At 39.0% G+C, this 21,777-nt stretch overlaps 1 protein-coding gene across 2 annotated transcripts in view; it reads left to right on the forward strand.

Annotated features, from left to right (window-relative positions):
• The window catches only part of LOC127447541 (E3 ubiquitin-protein ligase MARCHF4-like), a 51,031-nt gene that overhangs the window by 11,881 nt on the left and 17,373 nt on the right, over positions 1–21,777 (forward strand). Inside the window, exons 2-4 of one of the 2 annotated variants that reach the window (XR_007898398.1) lie at positions 8,636–8,791; positions 13,677–13,869; positions 16,369–17,185. Coding sequence is in view for 1 of the 2 variants with exons in the window: in XM_051709500.1 (XP_051565460.1) it covers positions 8,636–8,791; positions 13,677–13,869; positions 16,369–16,811 (792 nt within the window). In the remaining variant the exon portion in view is untranslated. Of the gene's footprint in view, positions 1–8,635; positions 8,792–13,676; positions 13,870–16,368; positions 20,217–21,777 lie in introns of those variants that run through there. The other variant, XM_051709500.1, reaches the window with a different exon arrangement.

Here is a 21,777-nt window from a genome sequence, read left to right on the forward strand (position 1 = left end):
TCCCAGGATCTTGTGGATTGTCTAGAAAACTAAAGTTCAGAGATCCGAACAAGTCTTTGGGTGTTGAATGAACCAGAACATTCTCATGATCAAAACTCACAAAATGAGGATGAATCTGTGCAATTTCCTATAGAGGGAACACAGCGAAGTCAGGACGGTGATTGCTCTGAAGAATTCAGTGATGTTAACAATCTTGCTACAGAGTACTGTAGACATCAGACAGACTCAAATAGTGACAGAGCCCCTCCTACTATAAACGTAAGAGACACATACAATATAGAACAGCCTAGTTATGGGACTGTTGACTGAGACATTCAGGGTGTAGGAAATACTCAAGAACGAGTTATAAGACTATAAAGTATTTCATCCAAATGGATTCATGTATTTATTACATAATGAGTCAAAGATGTTGGGCTAAGGGTTGGTATGGTGTAAAAGGCACTATCTTATTCTGGGAGTTCCTTAAGGCCTGATCACCCTTAGATTTCTCTCAACCTTTTAAGAAGGTAGCATTTTCAAGCTGAAGTAAGTGAAGAGACATTCTAGAATGTTTGAATGAATTTGGTTGAGTCTTTGGTGTGCCTTAGGGATTTTGGTGAATTCAAAGGGGGGCGAATGTAGCAGGTATTAATTCTAATCTGTTTAACTTCACTCAAAATCCCTATATTCATCTGCTACAAACTGATTTATATGTGTGGGAAAAAAAGGAGAAATTATTTTGTGGAAAAAAAATATAAATGTTTTTGTTACCATTTATATGAGTTTTATGCATGTTGAAGTTGTGACGTCATTGGCGCACTGCTGCTCTCCCACTTTAGTCCACATGAGGTTTGAGTGGAGAGAGCAGGAACAGGGAAACTGTCATTGCAACATTCATCAACTGCATGTTTTCCATCTTACACAGCCTGCTCCAATAAAGACCCATGAACTAGCAGTTGGACTCCAGTCTTTATTAATTGAACACAACACAACGCAGAGAGGTAGCCGTGACAGTGGTAGCCCGAGACTGCACCCATTTGAGCATTTTAAAGACAACTTTTTTTGCTTACATTTTATTCGCCATTTGCATGTTTAATATGCATTCAGCAAGTTGTCATTTTCTGCACAACTACATGTTTATCTATTAGATTCCATCCTCAAGTCTCCATCCACGCAGCAATGGTTTAGATGTTTGTTTATTTCTGAGTCATACTTATTCATAATTCACAACAACACATGACTGACACAGTTTCATTGGGGAGTTACAATCTGACTAAGGTACTTCAGGCAGTGTTATCGTACTCGAGACCGGACTCGGTCCTGGTCTTGTCATGGACTCATGAGCAATTTGACTCGGTCATGACTCGTACTCAAAAAAGTGTGGACTCGGACTTAACCCTGAGTCCAGTCGAGTCCCTTTTCCAAAAATATACTGTACAGTGAAAGCTTCAACTTATCTGACAAACATTTTTGACTGACAATATCAGCGATCTTGACATCTGTCCCCGCATTTCTATCTGTTGAGTAGAATCAGAACTTGTGATGCCCGATTCACAAATAAATCATTCTACTGAGTCGGTTCTTTTCAGCAAATTGGCCAAACGGGTTAGCAAAAAGGTCTGAATCTATTGGCTATTCAGTCCGATTAGTTCGGATTGCTATCTCACTGAATAATTTGCAGCACTTTCTCACTCATTAAAACCGTATCGGGATATTTTAGAAAACAGAGAACAAACAATTCATTGGATAAAGTGGATATTTACCAAGTCAACAAAAGACTACTTTTTAAAAGAGGTAACTTTGAGAAATTTCCACTGGTGCGGTGTCTTGTTAATAAGGGGCTATTCACACCAAACAGGTTGCGTCTATTCCTGCTGTTTTTTTAGTTGTTTTTCTATATAAACATGCTTAACGGATGTCTTTGACTCTTGCATTACGTATCACCAGGGACATGCACAGAGGGGTGGCACGGCGGCCCAAGCCACTGCCCCTTTGCCCACCTGGGCTGAGGTGCCCCTCTGGAGAAATTTTTTTTAGATTTGCAAATATTTATTATTTTGCAGATGCTTTTTATCCAGAGTGTCAAAGCAATTCATACATGATGAATAGTAAAAGACTTTCTGCCTATTTTTTTTTTAATGTTTATGTAAATATGCGCTAGACGACCATCTTCGGCTGTTGCGTCGTGTGTCTTGTTTTAGAGGCAGCGGATCAGGAGTGCCGAGGGAAGTGGCGCTTGACACTTGAGCGGGTCCAAATGCACCAAAAATGTGCATTAATTACTACTGACGTTGCTTGAGTGGGCCCAATGTGTCAAAAATTTGCATTAATTACTATTGACGTTGCTTGAGCGGGCCTAAATACGTCAAAAATGTCGAATCTTTAAAAATGTGCATGAATTACTATTGACATTGCTTGAGCGGGCCCAAATGCATCACAAATGTGCATGAATTACTATTGACGGTGCTTGAGCGGGCCCAAATGCGTCAAAAATGTCGCATCTTTAAAAATGTGCATTAATTACTATTGACGTTGCTTGAGCAGACCCAAATGCGTCAAAAATGTTGCATCTTCAAAAAATTGCATTAATTACTATTGACGTTGCTTGAGCGGGCCCAAATGTGTCAAAAATGTGCAAGAATTACTATTGACGTTGCTTGAGCGGGCCCAAATGCATCAAAAATGTACAAGAATTACTATTGACATTGCTTGAGCGGGCCCAAATGCATCAAAAATGTGCATTAATTACTACTGATGTTGCTTGAGCGGGCCCAAATGCATCAAAAATGTGCAAGAATTACTATTGACATTGCTTGAGCGGGCCCAAATGCATCAAAAATGTGCATTAATTACTTCTGACGTTGCTTGAGCTGGCCCAAATACGTAAAAAATGTCGCATCTTTAAAAATGTGCATGAATTACTATTGACATTGCTTGAGCGGGCCCAAATGCATCACAAATGTGCATGAATTACTATTGACGGTGCTTGAGCGGGCCCAAATGCGTCAAAAATGTCGCATCTTTAAAAATGTGCATTAATTACTATTGACGTTGCTTGAGCAGACCCAAATGCGTCAAAAATGTTGCATCTTCAAAAAATTGCATTAATTACTATTGACGTTGCTTGAGCGGGCCCAAATGTGTCAAAAATGTGCAAGAATTACTATTGACGTTGCTTGAGCGGGCCCAAATGCATCAAAAATGTCCATTAATTACTGCTGACGTTGCTTGAGCGGGCCCAAATGCATCAAAAATGTACAAGAATTACTATTGACATTGCTTGAGCGGGCCCAAATGCATCAAAAATGTGCATTAATTACTACTGATGTTGCTTGAGCGGGCCCAAATGCATCAAAAATGTGCAAGAATTACTATTGACATTGCTTGAGCGGGCCCAAATGCATCAAAAATGTGCATTAATTACTACTGACGTTGCTTGAGCGGGCCCAAATGCATCAAAAATGTGCATTAATTACTTCTGACGTTGCTTGAGCTGGCCCAAATACGTAAAAAATGTCGCATCTTTAAAAATGTGCATGAATTACTATTGACGTTGCTTGAGCGGGCCCAAATGCATCAAAAATGTGCATTAATTACTATTGACATTGCTTGAGTGGACCCAAATGCATCACAAATGTGCATAAATTGCTATTGACATTGCTTGAGCGGGCCCAAATGCATTAACGTGCATTTGTTCATAGGGTGAACGCCCGATTCTTTCATTTTTATGTTATTTAAACTTAGGAAGTTTAAATAAGGCACTTGACACTTGAGTGGGCCCAAATGCGTCAGAAATGTGCATTAATTACGATTGACATTGCTTGAGCGGGCCCAAATGTGTTAACGTGCATTGTTCATAGGGTGAACGCCCGATTCGCAGAGCTGGCGTAAGTCCCTAAAAATGAATACTTTTCTTTCATTTTTATGTTATTTAAACTTAAATTGCCATGGGAGGAAGTAATGTATAACTTTGTGTTTGCAAGTAAAGCATAATTTAAGTAAAACTAATATTAATATTAATATTAGTTTACAGATAAAAAATGAGTTATATGCATTATTTTACATGAGTTGTGTATTTAGCATGTTAATACATAGACAATACTATTAAAATCACAAGGCATGAGGACAGAGAGTGAGTGAAAGTGTTCTGAGTATAAGGAGTCAGGTACTGGTGAGAGGATTTTACTGACTTACTGTAAAGGGACATAATACTAAGAGTTTGATAAGGCGTAAGATAGACATGGGAGTCTTAGAATGGAACACGAGTTATAACAGCAACAACAACAGTAGTAGCATTAGCATGAAGCCTAATTATTAACGATATGATTTTGAAAAGTTTGTAAATCATTCTCTGTAACTGTATTTAGGGGGTGGAAGGGGGGTGCCCTTTTTCTCAGTTTGAGCCAATGCCCCTCAAAATGTCTGTGCACGCCCTGCGAGTGCCACAAATTTTTTTTTAAGTTCTTTTGTCAAGTTAAAAAGAACATCAACTGTTAAAAATGTGTCTTGAGACACCTGTGTTATACTCTATTTCCTAATAGCACATGTACAACACCCAGACGTCTATTTGATGTGTGTGTTTACATCTGGAAGACGTCTATTTTACGTTGATTGCTCATCTGCAATACGTCTATTATACGTATGTCAATAAGTATATCTCGGATGTGAATAAGACATTCCGCAAATGAGACGTTTATGATTTAGAATGATTGTAAATCTGATTTTTTAAAGATGTTTAACAGATGTTCCAGATGGAAAAATCTAAAACCGACATCTCAGAGACGTACGTGTGCTATCTGGATTTGTTGCACTGCGTTGATCTGAACGGCCTCTAGTCTTTTAGAAATGCTTCAGCCATTAGTTACATGAATGCTACACATACTGAAGAAAATGTAAAAATACTTCTCTCAATGTCATCAGAATTTAATGGTTTCTGAACACAAATAATAAAAACGGTTTCTGTGCGTACCCCGAGATGAAATCTTGCAGGCAAAAACAGAAACTACATGACTTACAACGAATGAAATATAGTAATGCAATTGAGAAAACTGTTAACAAATTGAATGTAAATGTTTATATTCACTTTCTGCGTAAAAATTGTCATATTTAATACATTATTGTTTGGTTTTTAGGCCCATTTTAGTTATAGTACAGTATTACTGTATTTCGTAAAGCAGAAATGTTTAACTGACTTGTACGCTGGTAGTTTGTATTGCCATGTTAAACCACATAGGCACAACGAACATTTGAGTTTTTCACTGACATTTTATTAACACTGACATGCCGTAATTAGGATTCCTCCGGTAGGAGGAAACCTATTGTTTTTGTTAGTATTCTTCTTCTTCTTCTTATTCCTGTAGCTCTAAATTGCCCAATAACTCAAGATCTCCTTGGTAAAAAGTTTTGAAATTTGGTACATTGATACTACAGGCCACGAGTAACTACCACACTAAAAATGGCCCACATGAGCCTATAGGTGGCGCTAAAGGCCACACTCCAATTTGTCAATTTTCAAAGTGATGCCATTTCCACCCCATAAGTCCCACATTTCTGAAACTTGGTATATATGCCTCATTTCTCATGAGGAACAAAAAAGCCTCTAGAACCCATAAAGTCCGCCATGATGGATTTTCCTGTACAATACAAATTTGTCCAAAACTACACAAATCTACTCCTCCTGAACCATAGCTCCAATTGACTTGAAACTCGGTATGTATGTGTAGGATACATGTCTTTCAATTTGATATTTATAAAAAATGAATACAATACAAAATGGCTGAAAGGTGCACATTTATGTAAATGTCCACATTGTCTCATTATCCATATGTCCAAAAAATCTAATGCCATTTTGACTAGTGTTTTTTCCAACCTAACAGGCTTCAAGATGACATCACTCTGAAGCACTATGCTCAAATTCACCTTGATATGTCAAAAGATGACAGAATTACAGTTTACTATTATTTATCGCTAATGCTAAAATAATGCTTTACAAATCCGCTAGTCATAAAACCGATACTTTGATTCAATCACCAGTTCATATGAAGACTCTTGCAATGTTTAATAACAAATTAATGAAATGTTGTGTACATGTGTGAAGTACATGTCTCTACTATGTCAATTTTTACATAATTTGCAGTTTTGAGGAGGAATCCGCATTGCTGCTTGCAGCTTTAATTGTAATACCAGTTTTTTCACTTAATTTTTATTTTCAACTGTTAATATTGTTTAACCAACATAAACTTAAGAAAATAATAAATGAGGTTTATTTGATATATGCGCCTAGAGTCAATATTTCTTTAAACTATACATTTAATACATTCATAAAAAAACTCTTGTCTTAGACTCAGCCTTTACTGGTCTCAGTCTTGACTCGAACTCGACCCTCTTCTGGTCTCGGACGGGACTTGGACTCGGATGAGCTGGTCTCGACTTCAACACTGACTTCAGGTACTGCCTGTAAATGTAATGCAAATATTAATAGCGTTTGGCATTAGCACGATGGTTAGCTAATGGCACAACATGCATAAAAATTAGGGCTGTCAATCAATTAAAAATTGTAATCGAATTAATTATATTGTAAGCCGTTTAATAAATTGAATTAATCGCATACGTAAATATTTGCTGAGAAAGCCCCTTAAATAACAATAATTCAATATATAATGATTAAATAATTATAAAAAGTTATATTTAATTAATTATAAATTTAATATATATATTATATAAAAATATATATATATATATATATATATATATATATATATATATATATATATATATATATACACACACACGTGTCGACTCGCGTGCTCCTCTGTCCTTTACATGCAACCGTGCAATCTGATTGCACTCGACCAAACTTATAAATGTAGTTTATGTAATGCAAACTTTAAAATGTATAATTTCACCAGGAAACTGCTGCGATACATACAATGATCAATGTACAAATAATTTAGCAAAAATGTAGGTAGCAATCAATAAATAGATAAAAAAATGAATCTTTCTCACTCTTATCGCTCTCTTGTGTGTATGGCACACGTGCCTACAGTGCGTTTGGCGACCACTGCATTAGAGTAAAGAGTTAGAGATATTAGATAGTGTCAGTGTGACACTCAGAGAGAGCAGTAAGTGAAACAGATTGTCACAGTTGCAACGAGAGCCTGATTTCTGCTGCTCACTCGCTGCCCTGTAAACATGGAAGGTGGATTAGGCTGCAGGTTTGGCCGTGCTCCCCATCTCCTCCTGTGCTGCCTTCATCTCATTGGCTGCTCCTTCTCTCCTCATACTGTCCGGCCAACTTACTCCCACTAAGTCCATCTGCAGACAGGCCTGTGTCTGTACTAACACTCCCTCTCCATTTCCTCTGATGCTGTGATGGAGGTGCTGCTCTGTTGGCTGAAGAGCATCAGGGTCGTGCCTATGCAATATTCATGTTAAGTTCAGCTCGAGGCGGCTTTCAATGAGAGCTGCACTGCTTGGAGGAAGAAACAGAGCCATAGGAAAGAAAAAAAAAAAAAACACAAATTTCAACTGTTTGTCCTAGACAGCAATGGGATTAAAAGGAGAGCAAATTGAGACTTCTGCTTCTCAGATTGTTCTCCTAAAGAAAAACACTCCAGTCATTTCACATGTGTCTTCTCTAGAGGTTCAAAAGAAATCTTAAAGGAATATTCCGGGTTAAATACAAGTTAAGCTCAATCGACAGCATTTGTGGTATGATACTGATTACCTCAAAAATTAAGTTGGGCTTGTCCCTCCTTTTCTATAAAAAAAAGCAAAACTCTGTGTTGCAGTGAGAGACTTACAATGGAAGTCAATGGGGGCCAATCTGAAAAAGTTAAAATACTCACTGTTTCAAAAGTATAGACGCAAGACGTAAACAATATGCATGTTAACATGATTTTACTGTGATAAAATCACTTACTAACCGCATCTGTGGAAAGTTATAGCCAATTTTACAACTGCCATGACGATATAATGTCAGCAAACCCTAAAATGACAGTAAAAATGATGATTTAAACAACTTTACAGCTCAAATAATACATTACAAATAGTACAGTTTTAACAGGAGTAATAATGTAAGTGCTTTAATAAAATTATAAGCTTCACATTTCTGTCTTTAAACCCTCTAAAAATTGGCCCCATTCACTTCCATTGTAGGTGCCTCACTGGAACCTCCATTTTTATAAAAAGGGGGAGTCAAAATGTATTTTTGTGGTAATCAACATTATCCCACAAATGTGGTTGATTTAGCTACACTGCACTGAACCCGGATTATTCCATTAACCCTTTAAGCTCGGATGGGCGCAAGAAAAAAAACATCATCAATATATTAATAACTCCAGTCTTGACCAACACAAAATAGGTATCGTTTGAAAGCTTAGAACCTGAATGACATAAATCTCCTGTGATGCATATACATACACCGCTGGACATTGTAAGTAGACAAATTAAACAAACTAGTCAGAGTGTGAAACATGTTTAATGAGACTTTACTGTCTAGATGTTCACCGTGATAAAAGTGCACAAAGTTGAAGAAACACCCAAATGTGAGACTAAGATATAGTATTTACCGTCTCTCCTCTGACTTTATGTCTCCTGACCTCATTCTGTATAAGCAGTATATCACAGCTCATATATTTCTCTCTGTGTGTATCAGGGTGAGTTGTTGAGTCCGTGTCGCTGCAGTGGGTCGGTTCGCAGCACTCATCAGCCGTGTCTCATTAAGTGGATCAGTGAGAGAGGCTCGTGGACGTGTGAACTCTGTTACTATAAGTATCAGGTCATCGCCATCAGCACCAAGAACCCGCTGCAGGTAAAACACTACTACTACAGACACCTGGTATATCTACACTGGGTGCTATAATAAATGAAAAGTAATAGCAATGAGACAAGAAAGTAGGTTTCATTGTGGAAAGCATGGAAAACTGGATTATGTCTATTATGACAACTCGCCGCTGTACTGAACTCATGAGGCGCATTAGACCAAAGTCCATTTCAAGGAATGGGGAAAGACCGAAATCTACAAACGGTTGGTCAAGATTATGATCAGATAACATATATTTGTAATCAGCAGTAAAATCAGACATCAGTGGTATCATAACCTGTGCTTCTTTACCTGAACACTATTTTTCAGGCTGGTTCAGCTAATGTGCATGCATCTTGAGTGTCAGCTCTCGAGTTAACCGACAGGTTATGTTGCTATCATAAAGCTGATTGGCTTTTTTACCTGTAAGGTGGGACTTAATTTTCTACACCCACCATATTTTGTCACTATGCACTGAAAAATATTCCTGATCCATGAGATAATTGTGTGTGGTGTCTAAAGGTTGATTTTGTGGTCAGTTTATCTAATGTTTGTTATAATCTTGCAAATTTATGTAGCTAATGAAAATCACTGAAATTACCACATTTATTTTGAGCTAAAATATTTATTTGCCATTTTCAGGTTTGTTCAAGGTGATTAAATCAAATGTTTTTTTAATATCTGTCCAATAATTGAAAGGATAGTATTTGGGGTAAAAAGGCCCTTATAAAACACATTGTTTTTAATTACAGGAATATTCCGGGTTCAATAAAGGTAAGCTTAATCAAAAGCATGTGTGGTATAGGGATTACAAAAAAAATAAATTTTTGAATCATCCCTCCTTTTTTTATTTATTTTTAATCCCCAATATGGAATGGCCAATTCCCAATGTGCTCTAAATCCTCGTGGTGGCGTAGTGACTCGCCTCAATCCGGGTGGCAGAGGATGAATCTCGGTTGCCTCCACGTCTGAGACCGTCAATCCGCGCATCTTATCACGTGGCTTGTTGAGCGCGTTACCGCGGAGACGTAGCATGTGTGGAGGCTTCACGCTATTCTCCGCGGCATCCACGCATAACTCACCACGCGCCCCACCGAGAGCGAGAACCGCATTATAGCGACCACGAGGAGGTTACCCCATGTGACTCTACCTTCCCTAGCAACCGGGCCAATTTGGTTGCTTAGGAGACCTGGCTGGAGTCACTCAGCACACCCTGGGATTCGAACTCGTGACTCCAGGTGTGGTAGTCAACGTCAATACTCGCTGAGCTACCCAGACCACTGTCCCTCGTTTTCTTTAAAAAAAGCAAAAATGGAGGTTACATTGAGGCACTTACAATGGAAGTCAATGGGGCCAATTTTTGGAGGGTTTAAAGGCAGAAATGTGAAGCTTATAATTTTATAAAAGCACTTGCATTATTTCTTCTAATAAAACTCATGTATTATTTGGACTGTAAAGTTGTGTAATAGTCGTTTTTACAGTCATTTTAGTGTTTGCTGACATTACATCATCATTGCAACAATGTTGCAAATTGGTTATAACTTCACACAGATGCGGTTAGTAAGCGATTTTATCACACTAAAATCATGTTAACACACATACTGTTTATGTCTTGTGGCTGTATTTTTGAAACAGGATTAGTGGCATTGACTTCCATTGTAAGTGTCTCACTGTAACACAGATTTATGCTTTTTTGAAAGAAAAGGAGGGACGAGTCGAAATTATTTTTTGTGGTCATCAACATTGTCACAAATGATTAAGCTTAACTTGTTTTGAACCCGGAATATTCCTTTAAGTGGGGCGAATAGATTTGTTATGAAGAATGTTTATAACAAACACTTTCCCTGACTTTCGGCTTCATCGTATCACGTTGGTGGAATGACCTTCCCAGCTCCATCCGTGTAGTTGACTCACTTTATGTCTTCAAAAAATGGCTAAAAACACATCTTTTCCATGAGCACTTAAAAAAGAAAATCTGAATCTAAATCTGCCTTAAATACTATTCTGATGCTAGTGAAACTTTGTTATATGGCACTTTTCATACCACTGTCTCCTTAAGATGATTCGCTTATAATGTTTTCCTCTTTTGTAAGTCGCTTTGGATGAAAGGGTCTGCCAAATGAATAAATGTAAATGTAAATGTTCAAAGTGGGCTCACATTGACTGATCCAATCACAATGGAGCAGTGTTGGGTAATTAAATTACTTTTTCATTCTCATCACTCTTAATTGTTCAGTAATTTAATTACAGGTACTTCTGATGTAACTATGTTAAATACTGTATAGATTATAGAATAATTCTATATAAAACCATAGTGAATTTAAAATCGAAATGTAATGTCTAATGTTAAAATATATGTTTTCTAATTTAACGCTGCCCCCTTAAATTCTTTGGCCAGTTCATGAATAATTTATTTGATTTTATATGATTTATTTGAAAGAATTAAAATAACAATTTCATTTCTATCCTTGTATTTTTCATCTGGTTGAAGTTGATCAGGGTTTTAGAAAGTAATTAGTAATAAGTAATTAAATTACTTTTCAGACAGAGTAATTTGTACAGTAATCTAATTACATTGTAGAAGATGTAATTAGTAGTTAGTAATTAATTACTTTTTTAGAGTAACTTACCCAACACTGCAATGGAGACTAATTTGTTTATAGAATACTTGTGATGTTATGAAATGCCAAATATGATTTAAATTAACAGGAAATGGTGCACCCTTTTGAGTAAGCATTATCTAAATTTGTTACCCCCCCAAAAAGCATCTTGCTGTCTCAAAGTTTTTTTCATAAGTTTACAAATTTTGCCCTATAACTATTATCCCTATATCTACACAATATTACTATAACCTTCCTGGGGGCCTTTTACCCCAGATGTGGTACCTTAAAAATAATAATAATAAAAAAATTAATCAAAACAACCTTCCATTATCATTTCTTTTCAAACAAATTATGTTGCTCCATCATTAAATAAAAAAATAAATTAAAAAAATAAATAAATAAAAAAAAATAATATATATATATATATATATATATATATATATATATATATATATATATATATATATAAATTAATTAATATATAAATATTATAATAAATGTTTTTTTTTTGTTTTTGTTTTTTTTTACAATCTTGATACAAAAAAAGAAAATTCCTTAAAGCTGATGTAACTTTTTTCAGTGTTAAAATTAGGGCTGCACGATTATGACAAAAATCATAATTGTCAGTTATTGCCTTTAATATTGTAATATTGTAATCACGATTATTAATGTCTATTAAAAGATTAAATTACCGTGACTTCACAAAGTAGGCAATCACATGGTTCTTCAGAGTAGCAGATGTTAATGATGGATATGAGCTGCGCACCAGTTTTTATAAAGCATCTTTTAAGCATTAAATAATGTTTGTTAAAGTTAGGCCTAATAAAAGTTTTTTTTAAAGGGATATCTATAGAATAGAAGAAATAAATGTAGGTTTGTTTTCTGAACAAAACCAGTTTTTACTTTATTCAATATGTCTGTGTGACATGTAAGAGGTTGATAAATGCACATCCTCACACACACTTTTAACGCCTAAGAAAGAGGCATAAAATCAAAACCTACCATCGGGAGGGCCTGGGTAGCTCAGCGAGTAAAGACGCTGACTGCCACCCCTGGAGTCGTGAGTTCAAATCCAGAGTGTGCTGAGTGACTCCAGTCAGACTTCCTAAGCAACCAAATTGGCCGGTTGCTAGGGAGGGTAGTGTCACATGGGGTAACCTCCTCGTGGTCACTATATTGTGGTTCTCGCTCTCGGTGGGGTGTGTGGTGAGTTGTGCGTAGATGCCGTGGAGAATTGCGTGAAGCCTCCACATGCACTACGTCTCCGCGGTAACACGCTCAACAAGCCATGTGATAAGATGCTCGGGTTGACGATCTCAGACGCGGAGGCAACTGAGATCCGTCCTCCGCCACCCGGATTGAGGCGAGTCACTACACCACCACGAGGACTTAGAGCGCATTGGGAATTGGGCCATCAGACATGCAATATGTGTCTTAATTGCTTAAATTATTGGTCTACCTATAGTAAAAAATATGACATATTGAAACTTATTAACAGCCAATTTTAATTGACCAAGTTACTTAATGCGTTACATTGCTCAACGGACATGTCTGTGATTGGTTAGAATACTCCACTGCTGCAAAAACACGTAAAAAGAAACCATCAACACAACAGGAGCAGACTTAGATTAAAGGCTGTAATGTCACGATTACATAATCGTGGCAGCCGTAATCGTGATTAGTTTTTTGATTAATTGTGTAGCTCTAGTTAAAATACTTTCTTCTATCCCAGCTTAATATGAAGAGAATACTACATACTGTAAGTGAGCAGAGGTTACATTTCTCAAAAACTGTTAACACCATTATTCTGGTAAATGTATGTTTTTGTGGCACTATAAAAATTCTTGAGTTTGTTTTTGAGTGACCCGCTTAGACCCACCCCAGCAATGTTACTCAACCAATGGTGTGAGCTGGGGGCGGGGCTATCTGACTGTTTGGGGCATATTCAGAAAGATGCTTTGAAAACATTGTATTTGCAATCTTGTTTGGTGGCGCTAGAGTCACAGAAATGTCATACTTCAGCTTTAAGGTGTGCCTATACACTGTTGTACACTACTTGACATCCAGTATTCTGAATTTATGACACTGAGTGTAGTCATATTGAAAATTTGCCTTTTCGATATGGGACCGCAAATGCCTATATATATTCTGTTTTATCCTCTGCTTGATTTATCGTGGGGTTTTTTTTTCCTGTAGTTTTTTGTTACAAAAGCAACTAGATGTTAGTCTTTTGGAAAAGATGGTACCACTGAAAAACCATGCTCTGTTTCTCTGTCTTTCTTTTAATGAAGTGGCAAGCTATCTCCCTTACGGTTATAGAGAAGGTTCAGATTGCAGCGGCAATCTTGGGATCCCTGTTTCTTATCGCCAGTATCTCGTGGCTGGTCTGGTCTTCTCTCAGCCCTTCAGCCAAGTGGCAACGACAAGACCTGCTCTTCCAGATCTGCTACGGGATGTACGGCTTCATGGATGTGGTCTGCATCGGTATGTACAGTGCTACTGGGGTTCAGAATATATTTTCTATCAGGAAGACTCGCAGACTTGAGTGAAATTTAAGATGACATTTATTTGATGAATATAAAACAGAAATATAATGTCTCTCTTTGGCGTAAGCCCCGTCTGTTCGAAGAAGTTGTACTCGGAACCGTCATATCCTGCTGGAGATAGGAGGCAGGGGCGAGGAGCCTACCCCCGTGCAGGACGGGACTCAACTGGTGGTGGCGGGGTGGTGGAGGTTTGCGTGTTAGCACACTGAAACAGCAATGAGATTGTGAGCAGACTTATAAAGCAATGGCTTACATGTGATTGGCTAGGAGTTACCTAGCTAATGGTGTGATGATGTACAGCTGCTAGTCTCCCGCTAGAACTACGCTGCGCTTACATTGATCACTCACTTCCACATCTAATCTAATAATCTAGACGAATTACTCTTGGGCGGCAGGAAAATGACAGGAAATGATGCAATGTGCTGACACCTAATCACAAGAAAATTACAGTCCAGACAGGAAAACAGACAGAAGGAGAATGTTTGGACAGAGAGGTCTTTAAAACCTTCGGCAGCACACGTCTGAGAATGGGTAGGTCACATGACCTGAACCAAAATAATGAGGAACAGAGTCAGACAGAGTTGTCCGCCTCCATTAATACTTCCTAGTAGGAAACAGGCATAAATCCAAAAGAAACTTCTCAAACAGAATACTAAATCAGATTTCCAGTGGTCGCAGAACATTCACCAGGATTCTAGAGATTAGTAAAGTACCAAAAACGTATAATCATTCAGCTTTCTGAATCTCTGAGCATAAAGGAAATGATTGATGCTTAAACTAGAGACACTGTGTGTAGTTTGCAGTGCAACACAAATGGTACCAAAAGTATGGTAGATAAATATAGAAAAAGATCCATGCACAACATACAAAACAGACAATAATCACACCGTGAAAGGAATAAATGTAAAGGATGCAATTATTTACTCACCCACATGTTGTTCCAAACCCGTATGCCATTTTATATTTTCCATGGAAAATAAAAGGAAAAGTTTAATGAATCTTGAACGTGTCTGTCATGCTCTGTAAAGCACCATAAAAGTAGTCCATATGACTCATGTGCTTTATCCCAAGTAGTAATTTTGTGTGAGGAACAGACCGATATTTAAGTCATTATTCACTCAATAGCTCTAAAATCAAATATACCACCAAAAATGCACCTGAAACTCAAAATATGGGAGCACAAAAATTATATTTATTTGCAACATCTATAGTTCATATTATCCAAAATTAAAATTAAAGTTCTAGTTATACATGCATACAGTGCCAAGAAAAAGTATGTGAACCCTTTGGAGTTACTGTACCTGCATTTCTGCATTAATTATTCAGAAAATGTGGTCTAATCGTCACCTTAATCATAATAATTGACAAACACAATCTGCTTATGGCAAACAAATAATTGTAGTTGTCTTTATTAAACATGTCATTTAATTATTCACTGTCCATTCTGGAAAAAGTATGTGAACCCATGCATTTAAAGGGACAGTTCACTCAAAAATGACAATTCACTCATCATTTACAATCCCAGATGTGTATGACTTTCTTTCCTCTGCAGAACATAAATGAAAATTTTTAGAAGAATATTTCAGCTCTGTAGGTCCATACAATGCAAGTGAATAGTAGCCAGAACTTTGAAGGTCCAAAAAGCACATAAAGGCAGCATAAAAGTAATCCACAAGACTCCGGTGGTTTAATCCATATATTCAGAAGTGATATGATAGGTGTGGGTGAGAAACAGATCAATATTTATGTCTTTTTTTACTATAAACCTCCACTTTCAATTTCACATTCTTCTTTTGTTTTGGGCAAATTGCATTCTTCATAAAAAAGGCCACCTACTAGGCAGGGAGGAGAATTTATAGTAAAAAATTACTTAAATATTGATCAGTTTCTCACCCACACCTATCATATTGCTTCTGAAGACATGGATTAAACCACTGGAGTTGTATGGATTACTTTTATACTCCCTTTATATGCTTTTTAATCTTCAAAGGTCTGGCCAAAATTCACTTGCATTGTATGGACCAACAGAGCTGAGATATTCTTCTAAAAATCTTCATTTGTGTTCTGCAGAAGAAAGAAAGTAATCCTTATTGTTGGTATTGTATTATGGCATAAAATACAAGTTGATTTAATTCTTCGGGGAAGAGGTAATAAATTCTCAATCTTGAGAAATTGCATTAATGAATTTATTAAATTGCCGTATTTGACGTAAACTGAATGAGATACAGTATTTTTTTAAATGGTTGGGAAAAAAATACCCTTATAAAGTAAAAAATATTGCCTCTATGTACATTTCTGACACTGACTTGCACCATATTTGACAGGGGTTTGGAACAACTCTATAGTAAGTAAATAATGACATTAACAATGAATTTTCTATTCCTTTAATGATGCACTATGGTCTGAAAATATTGAACTGAGCTTCTCTTCTCCACAGCTCTAATAGCCCACGAGGGGCCTGCAGTGTTCCACATATTTCATCGATGGCAGGCCGTCAATCAACAGTGGAAAGTTTTAAATTACGACAAGAAGAGAGATAGTGAGGAGCTGAAGAACAGTGAGGAATTGACTCGATCGCTCATTCACCAGAGAGAGCAAACTGGAGAGGACATTTCGCCCTCATCGCTATTGGCTGCTGCCGGTACGACAGCCCTTGATGCAGCCGTTACAACGGCAGCTACAAACTCCAACGTGGCCGGACTAGATTCTACAGGTACATACCAGAGCAACAGGGCAGCTCCCCCCGAGCAACACTGTCCGTATAACTTCCTTCATTTATTGAGTCAGCTGCGGCCTCACGAGCCATGGAGCCCCGTCAGTACAGGCAGCACTAACACTAACAAACCTAGAGAACTGGTTATGAGAGTCACCACTGTGTGAGGATGTGTCGACGAGAGGCCTTATCATGGTAGACTCCAAATGTTTTTCAGCACAAAGAGACAAGCACTGTTTTATCAATCTCTCTGCACATTTAAAGCCCTCTGATTATTTGTGACTGGTGGTCAATTGATATGGGGTTTTTAATGGCCAATGCTGATGCCGATATCTAGAGAGCATGGTGGAATGAGCGAATGAGATTGCAAAATTGCTAAAATGAAAGAAATAGTTCTGCCGAAAATGGAAATTGTTATTATTTACTCAACTTCATTTCATACCAAACCCGTAACTTTACGTTACTGTGGCAGTAACAAACTTCAGTACTCAAGGGGGCGACAGAGTTACTTCAAAAGTCTGTGCAGTGTGTTATTATTCTGGTAAGTTGCTTTAAGTATATTGACTAACTTATTTGCTCATCAGTTCTATTCCACTGTTGATCCGCCATGACAGTAGTTGACTTGAAAGAGAAAACTCACCGTAGAAGCGGACAGTTCACACTAATCTCACTAAAGTGACCCCCTGTGGCAACGTCGATAATGACATGTGCACTTGCGTTGTGTTATGAATTAAGGTTTGATATTTTCAAGTAGGTATAACTGCAGGCCGGAGACCTCCAAATGGGGGCGGAATATCCAAAAGATGGTGGAGTTACTCCAGTAGGGGGCGTGGTTACTCTAGAAATGGGTTGCGCCAACTCCAAAAGGTGCGTTCCTTCCACTCATGGTTAAGGTTAGAGAAAGGGTAAGGTAAGGAGCTCCCTATATCTTTAATGGCAGTTTGGAGCTCCTGCTTCTTTTTGGAGCTATGCCTGCAGCTATATCCTTCTTGATATTTTGGAGCGCAACAACGCACAAAATCAAGCTTGCGTCTGCGTTCATATACTTGCTTCGTTTCATATGTTCGCCCTTTTTTCCCTAGTGGAAGGCAAAAAGAATAAGCACATGAGTCGTATGAACTACTTCAACTATGTTTTTTGGTCCTTTTTGGGGCTTGATACATTTACATTTGGTAAAGTCGTGCAATAAAAATTCTTAAAAATGTACCCTTTTGTGTTCCACTAAAAAAAATTCTTATAAAATAATGTTTGGAACAACATGAGGGTGAGTAAACAATGAAATTTAAGGTGAACTATGCCTTCAAATGAACACTTACTGACTCGAAACACACCGGGCCTCATTCATGAACATTTAGTGAATATATTAGTAAATTGGGAGGAATTTGCATGTAAAATAAATCTTACCGAAAAGTTTCCCTCGGATTCACAAATGCTGTGTATACCCCAGATTTGTTTGTTAAACGTATGTTAGTAAATATCTGAATTTCAGTCGTAAACAGTGCATGCATGCACGCACAATCACAACTGTCATAATCCATGCCTATTAAAATGCCATATAAAGATAGCATGAGACTCTCTAGTAAATGCGAATAGGACGCTTTTAACATCTACACTGACAGTCCTGGGAAGTAACTGATTACATGTAATCTGGATTACGTAATCAGATTGCAAAACTCAGGTACTTGTAATTATATTAAATTACATTTTAAAATACTTGTAATCAGATTACAGTTACTTTTATGATTACATGATTTCATATTAATCAGGCAGTACATTTTTCATAATTAATTGATCCCTCTCATTCTTAGTCTTATTAAATACTAAAATGTTTCATTCTGAATCAGCCTACAGCTGATATACGTTCGATAAGTCTTTTTTTTTTTTCAAAGGAGGGGGGCGGGTGGTCGGGGGTGGAATTATGCTAAAAGTGGGACAAGCTTATGCTACTCAAATGCATGTGATATCAAATAAACAATAATTAGGTCAGAAGTAATCCAGAATAATCTAAAAGCAATCGGATTAGATTACTTTAAAATGTAATTCCAGAGTTTACATTACTGATTGCATTTTTAGTCATGTAATTTGTAATCAGAACCAGATTACAATTCAGAAGTAATCTACCCAGCACTGTATGCTGAACAGTAATGACCTTTCATAACCTTTAGTTTTAAAAAGTGTGGAATTTACGGTCATTGCATGTTCTTTTGTGAATTGAATAGTCCAAGATGTCAACAAAAATAGGTTGACATGAAGCTTGAGTGCAAGAAATGTACCAGTTAAACGCAGGCAAAAAACATTTGGATTACTTAAACACACGATTTACATGTGGTCAGGAATAGATGTACATTTTGTTCCTACTAGCGAAGGGCATTAACAAGCTATTTTGAAGTCAAGTACTTTTAAACCACAAAAAAACACGACCAATCGATTAAATATCAGGTATGACACGTACGTAAAACTTATATTTTGTTTTATTCACAAATGTTACCAAGAATGGTTTCAAAATAGGCTAACTTCAACAAACAAAAACAATATGCATTAATTCAATTCTCATTACATTTCATTACAATTCTCAGTACATTAATGTCTCAGTTGGTCATTCGAGACTTGCTGAGACATTCAGAGGTGAAGTGTAGTATGATTTAGCTCAAATTGCAATTTTTGAGTAGTATTTTTATTAGTTGATTAGTTTGTGCTAAACAAGTACTCGATTAGTCGATTACTTGTGCACATCCTGTGAAGAACTGCAGAGGCAGGACCAAACGCAGAGTTAAAAAATAAAAGGGAATTTATTTAATACAACAAGGGCAAAAACACAAACAAAAAACTCCCACGAGGGGGAAAAATAAACATAAACTACCCCGAAGGGGAAAAACACAAAGTAAATAATCCAGGCAGGGGAAACAGGGAACAGGACCGACCAGACTGGGCTGGGCTGTGGAAACCAGGGAAGGAGGAAACAGACCGACAGACAGGACCGACATGAGATCCCCAAGACAATAAGGCAATATATACCCATGCCAACCGACAAACAAAATGAGAGAATGCATACTAAACGAAACCTAAGCGTACATCATGAGACAAACACCACACGATGCACGAAACAGGCGACAAAAACAAGACAGGACACCTGTGCGAGAGTTCGGCCACACACAAACCTGAAATCTCAGACCGAAGTGACCGAACCTCAGCACAACGTGAAGACAGCTCAAAACCTGGGCGCGCAGCGCAATGCGAGTGCGACGCGACGCGCACCCGTGTTCGCGAGAAACAGACAAACTATTGATGCGAATGCATGCTACCAAGATGACATAAGCGCAATGCACCTACGTCATAAACAGACAGACATGGAGCATGAGTGTCCGGATCCTGATACAGACTGAAACGAACCAGACAGGAAGTCAGGATCCAGACACCATACTCCAGACATGAAACAAGACAGACCAAAGAGTGCACGGCAGGGACGATAATGCCACAGTCCTGTCAGACAAAAACCCAGACTGACAGAGTGACAGGACAGTTCAGTACACCCCCCCTCCCCCTGGCAATACACAAGACAGACAAAACAAGCACTAACATAAAGCAAAAAAAAACAAACAGAAAGGGAGGGAAGGGAGGGAAGGGTGGGAGGCAAACCAAAGAGGGAACTTAAGGAAAGGGGCAGGTCCGGCAGCCTGGGAGGGAGGCCTCAGGATGGAGGCAGGGTCTGGCGGCCTGGGAGGAGGCCTCAGGGCAGAAGTCGGGTCTGGCAGCCCGGGAGGTGGCCTCAGGGCAGAGGGGGCAGTGAACTGGATGGCGGCCGCTGGACAGGGTTCAGGAGGGAACTGCTCAGGGAGCGGAACCGTATAAGTCTCAGGGGGCGGAGCCGTGGAATGCTCGGGCACTGGCTGCGACAGGGGAATGGCCTGTATGGCCGTTAAGACCGGCAGAGACTGGGGAACAACCTTGGTCATGAGCACTGGCAGGGACAGGGGAACAGTCTCAGTGGCTGTGAGCACAGGCAGTGAAAGGGGAACGACCTCCATGGTCGTGGGCACTGGCAATAATAGGGAAACAGCCTCCATGGCCGGAAGCGCTGGCAGTGACTGGGGAACAGGCCCCGTGGCTGGGAGTGGTAGCAGTGATTGGGGAACAGGAGCCCTTCTCCTCCTCCTCCTCTTCCGGACGGCCGGGAGCACTGCTGTGGGAACGGCCTTCATTATCGAGGATGCTGGCACTGGGATGGCTGAGGCTTCAGGCACTGGCTCTGGAACGAACGAGGCTTCAGGCACTGGTTCTGGGATGGACGAGGCTTCAAGAACTGGTTCGTTGACTGTGGCAAGCGTGGGTGCTGGCTCATTGACCGTGGCAGGTGTGGGCGCTGGCTCGATGACCGTGGTAGGCATGGGCACTGGCTCGTTGACCGTGGCAGGCTTAGGCACTGGCAGCAGTAGTGGAACGACCTCCTTGGCCGTGAGCACTGACAGCGGCAAGGAAACGGCCTTCGTGGCCGTGGACACTGTCAGTGATTGAGGAGCGGGTGCCTCCTCCTCATCCTCTTCCGGTGTAGGAAAGAACTGCTGCAGTGACAGCCTCCGCCTCCTGGCAGTCAGCTGTGAGCGAAGCTTCAGGAGCTGGGAGGTGGGAGCGTCAAAGTTGGATTCCCACAGCCAGAGTAGGACCTTTCTTCCTTTATTTCAACAACATAATCTACCACCTCCCAGAAGAACCAAGTTCGCAGGTCTCCCCATACCTCTCAATCAACTGGCTCTTCAAGTCCAGACAGGAACTAATGTATTAGGATGGCCTCACCATAACCCAAGCCCTGAGCCGCATTGAGGAGTGCCTCGGCATAAACACCAAAAGGGCATCTGCCCTGACACCAACTCCTCGGATCGCGGCTCAAGTCTGGGTAATGAGAGGCTGGTTCCTGCCGGACTGGAGCGGGAGAAAGAAAATCTCTGCTGGGTCCATCGTGGACAGTTCATTCTGTCAGGGACTGCAGAGGCAGGACCCAAATGCAGAGCTGAAAAATAAAAGGGAATTTATTTAATACAACAAGAGCAAAAACAAACAAACAAAAAAACTCCCACTAGGGGGAAATATAAACATAAACTACCTCGAAGGGGAAAAACACAAAGTAAATAATCCAGG

The sequence above is a fragment of the Myxocyprinus asiaticus genome, chromosome 10 (assembly GCF_019703515.2).
Source record: "Myxocyprinus asiaticus isolate MX2 ecotype Aquarium Trade chromosome 10, UBuf_Myxa_2, whole genome shotgun sequence".
Lineage (NCBI taxonomy): Eukaryota > Metazoa > Chordata > Actinopteri > Cypriniformes > Catostomidae > Myxocyprinus > Myxocyprinus asiaticus.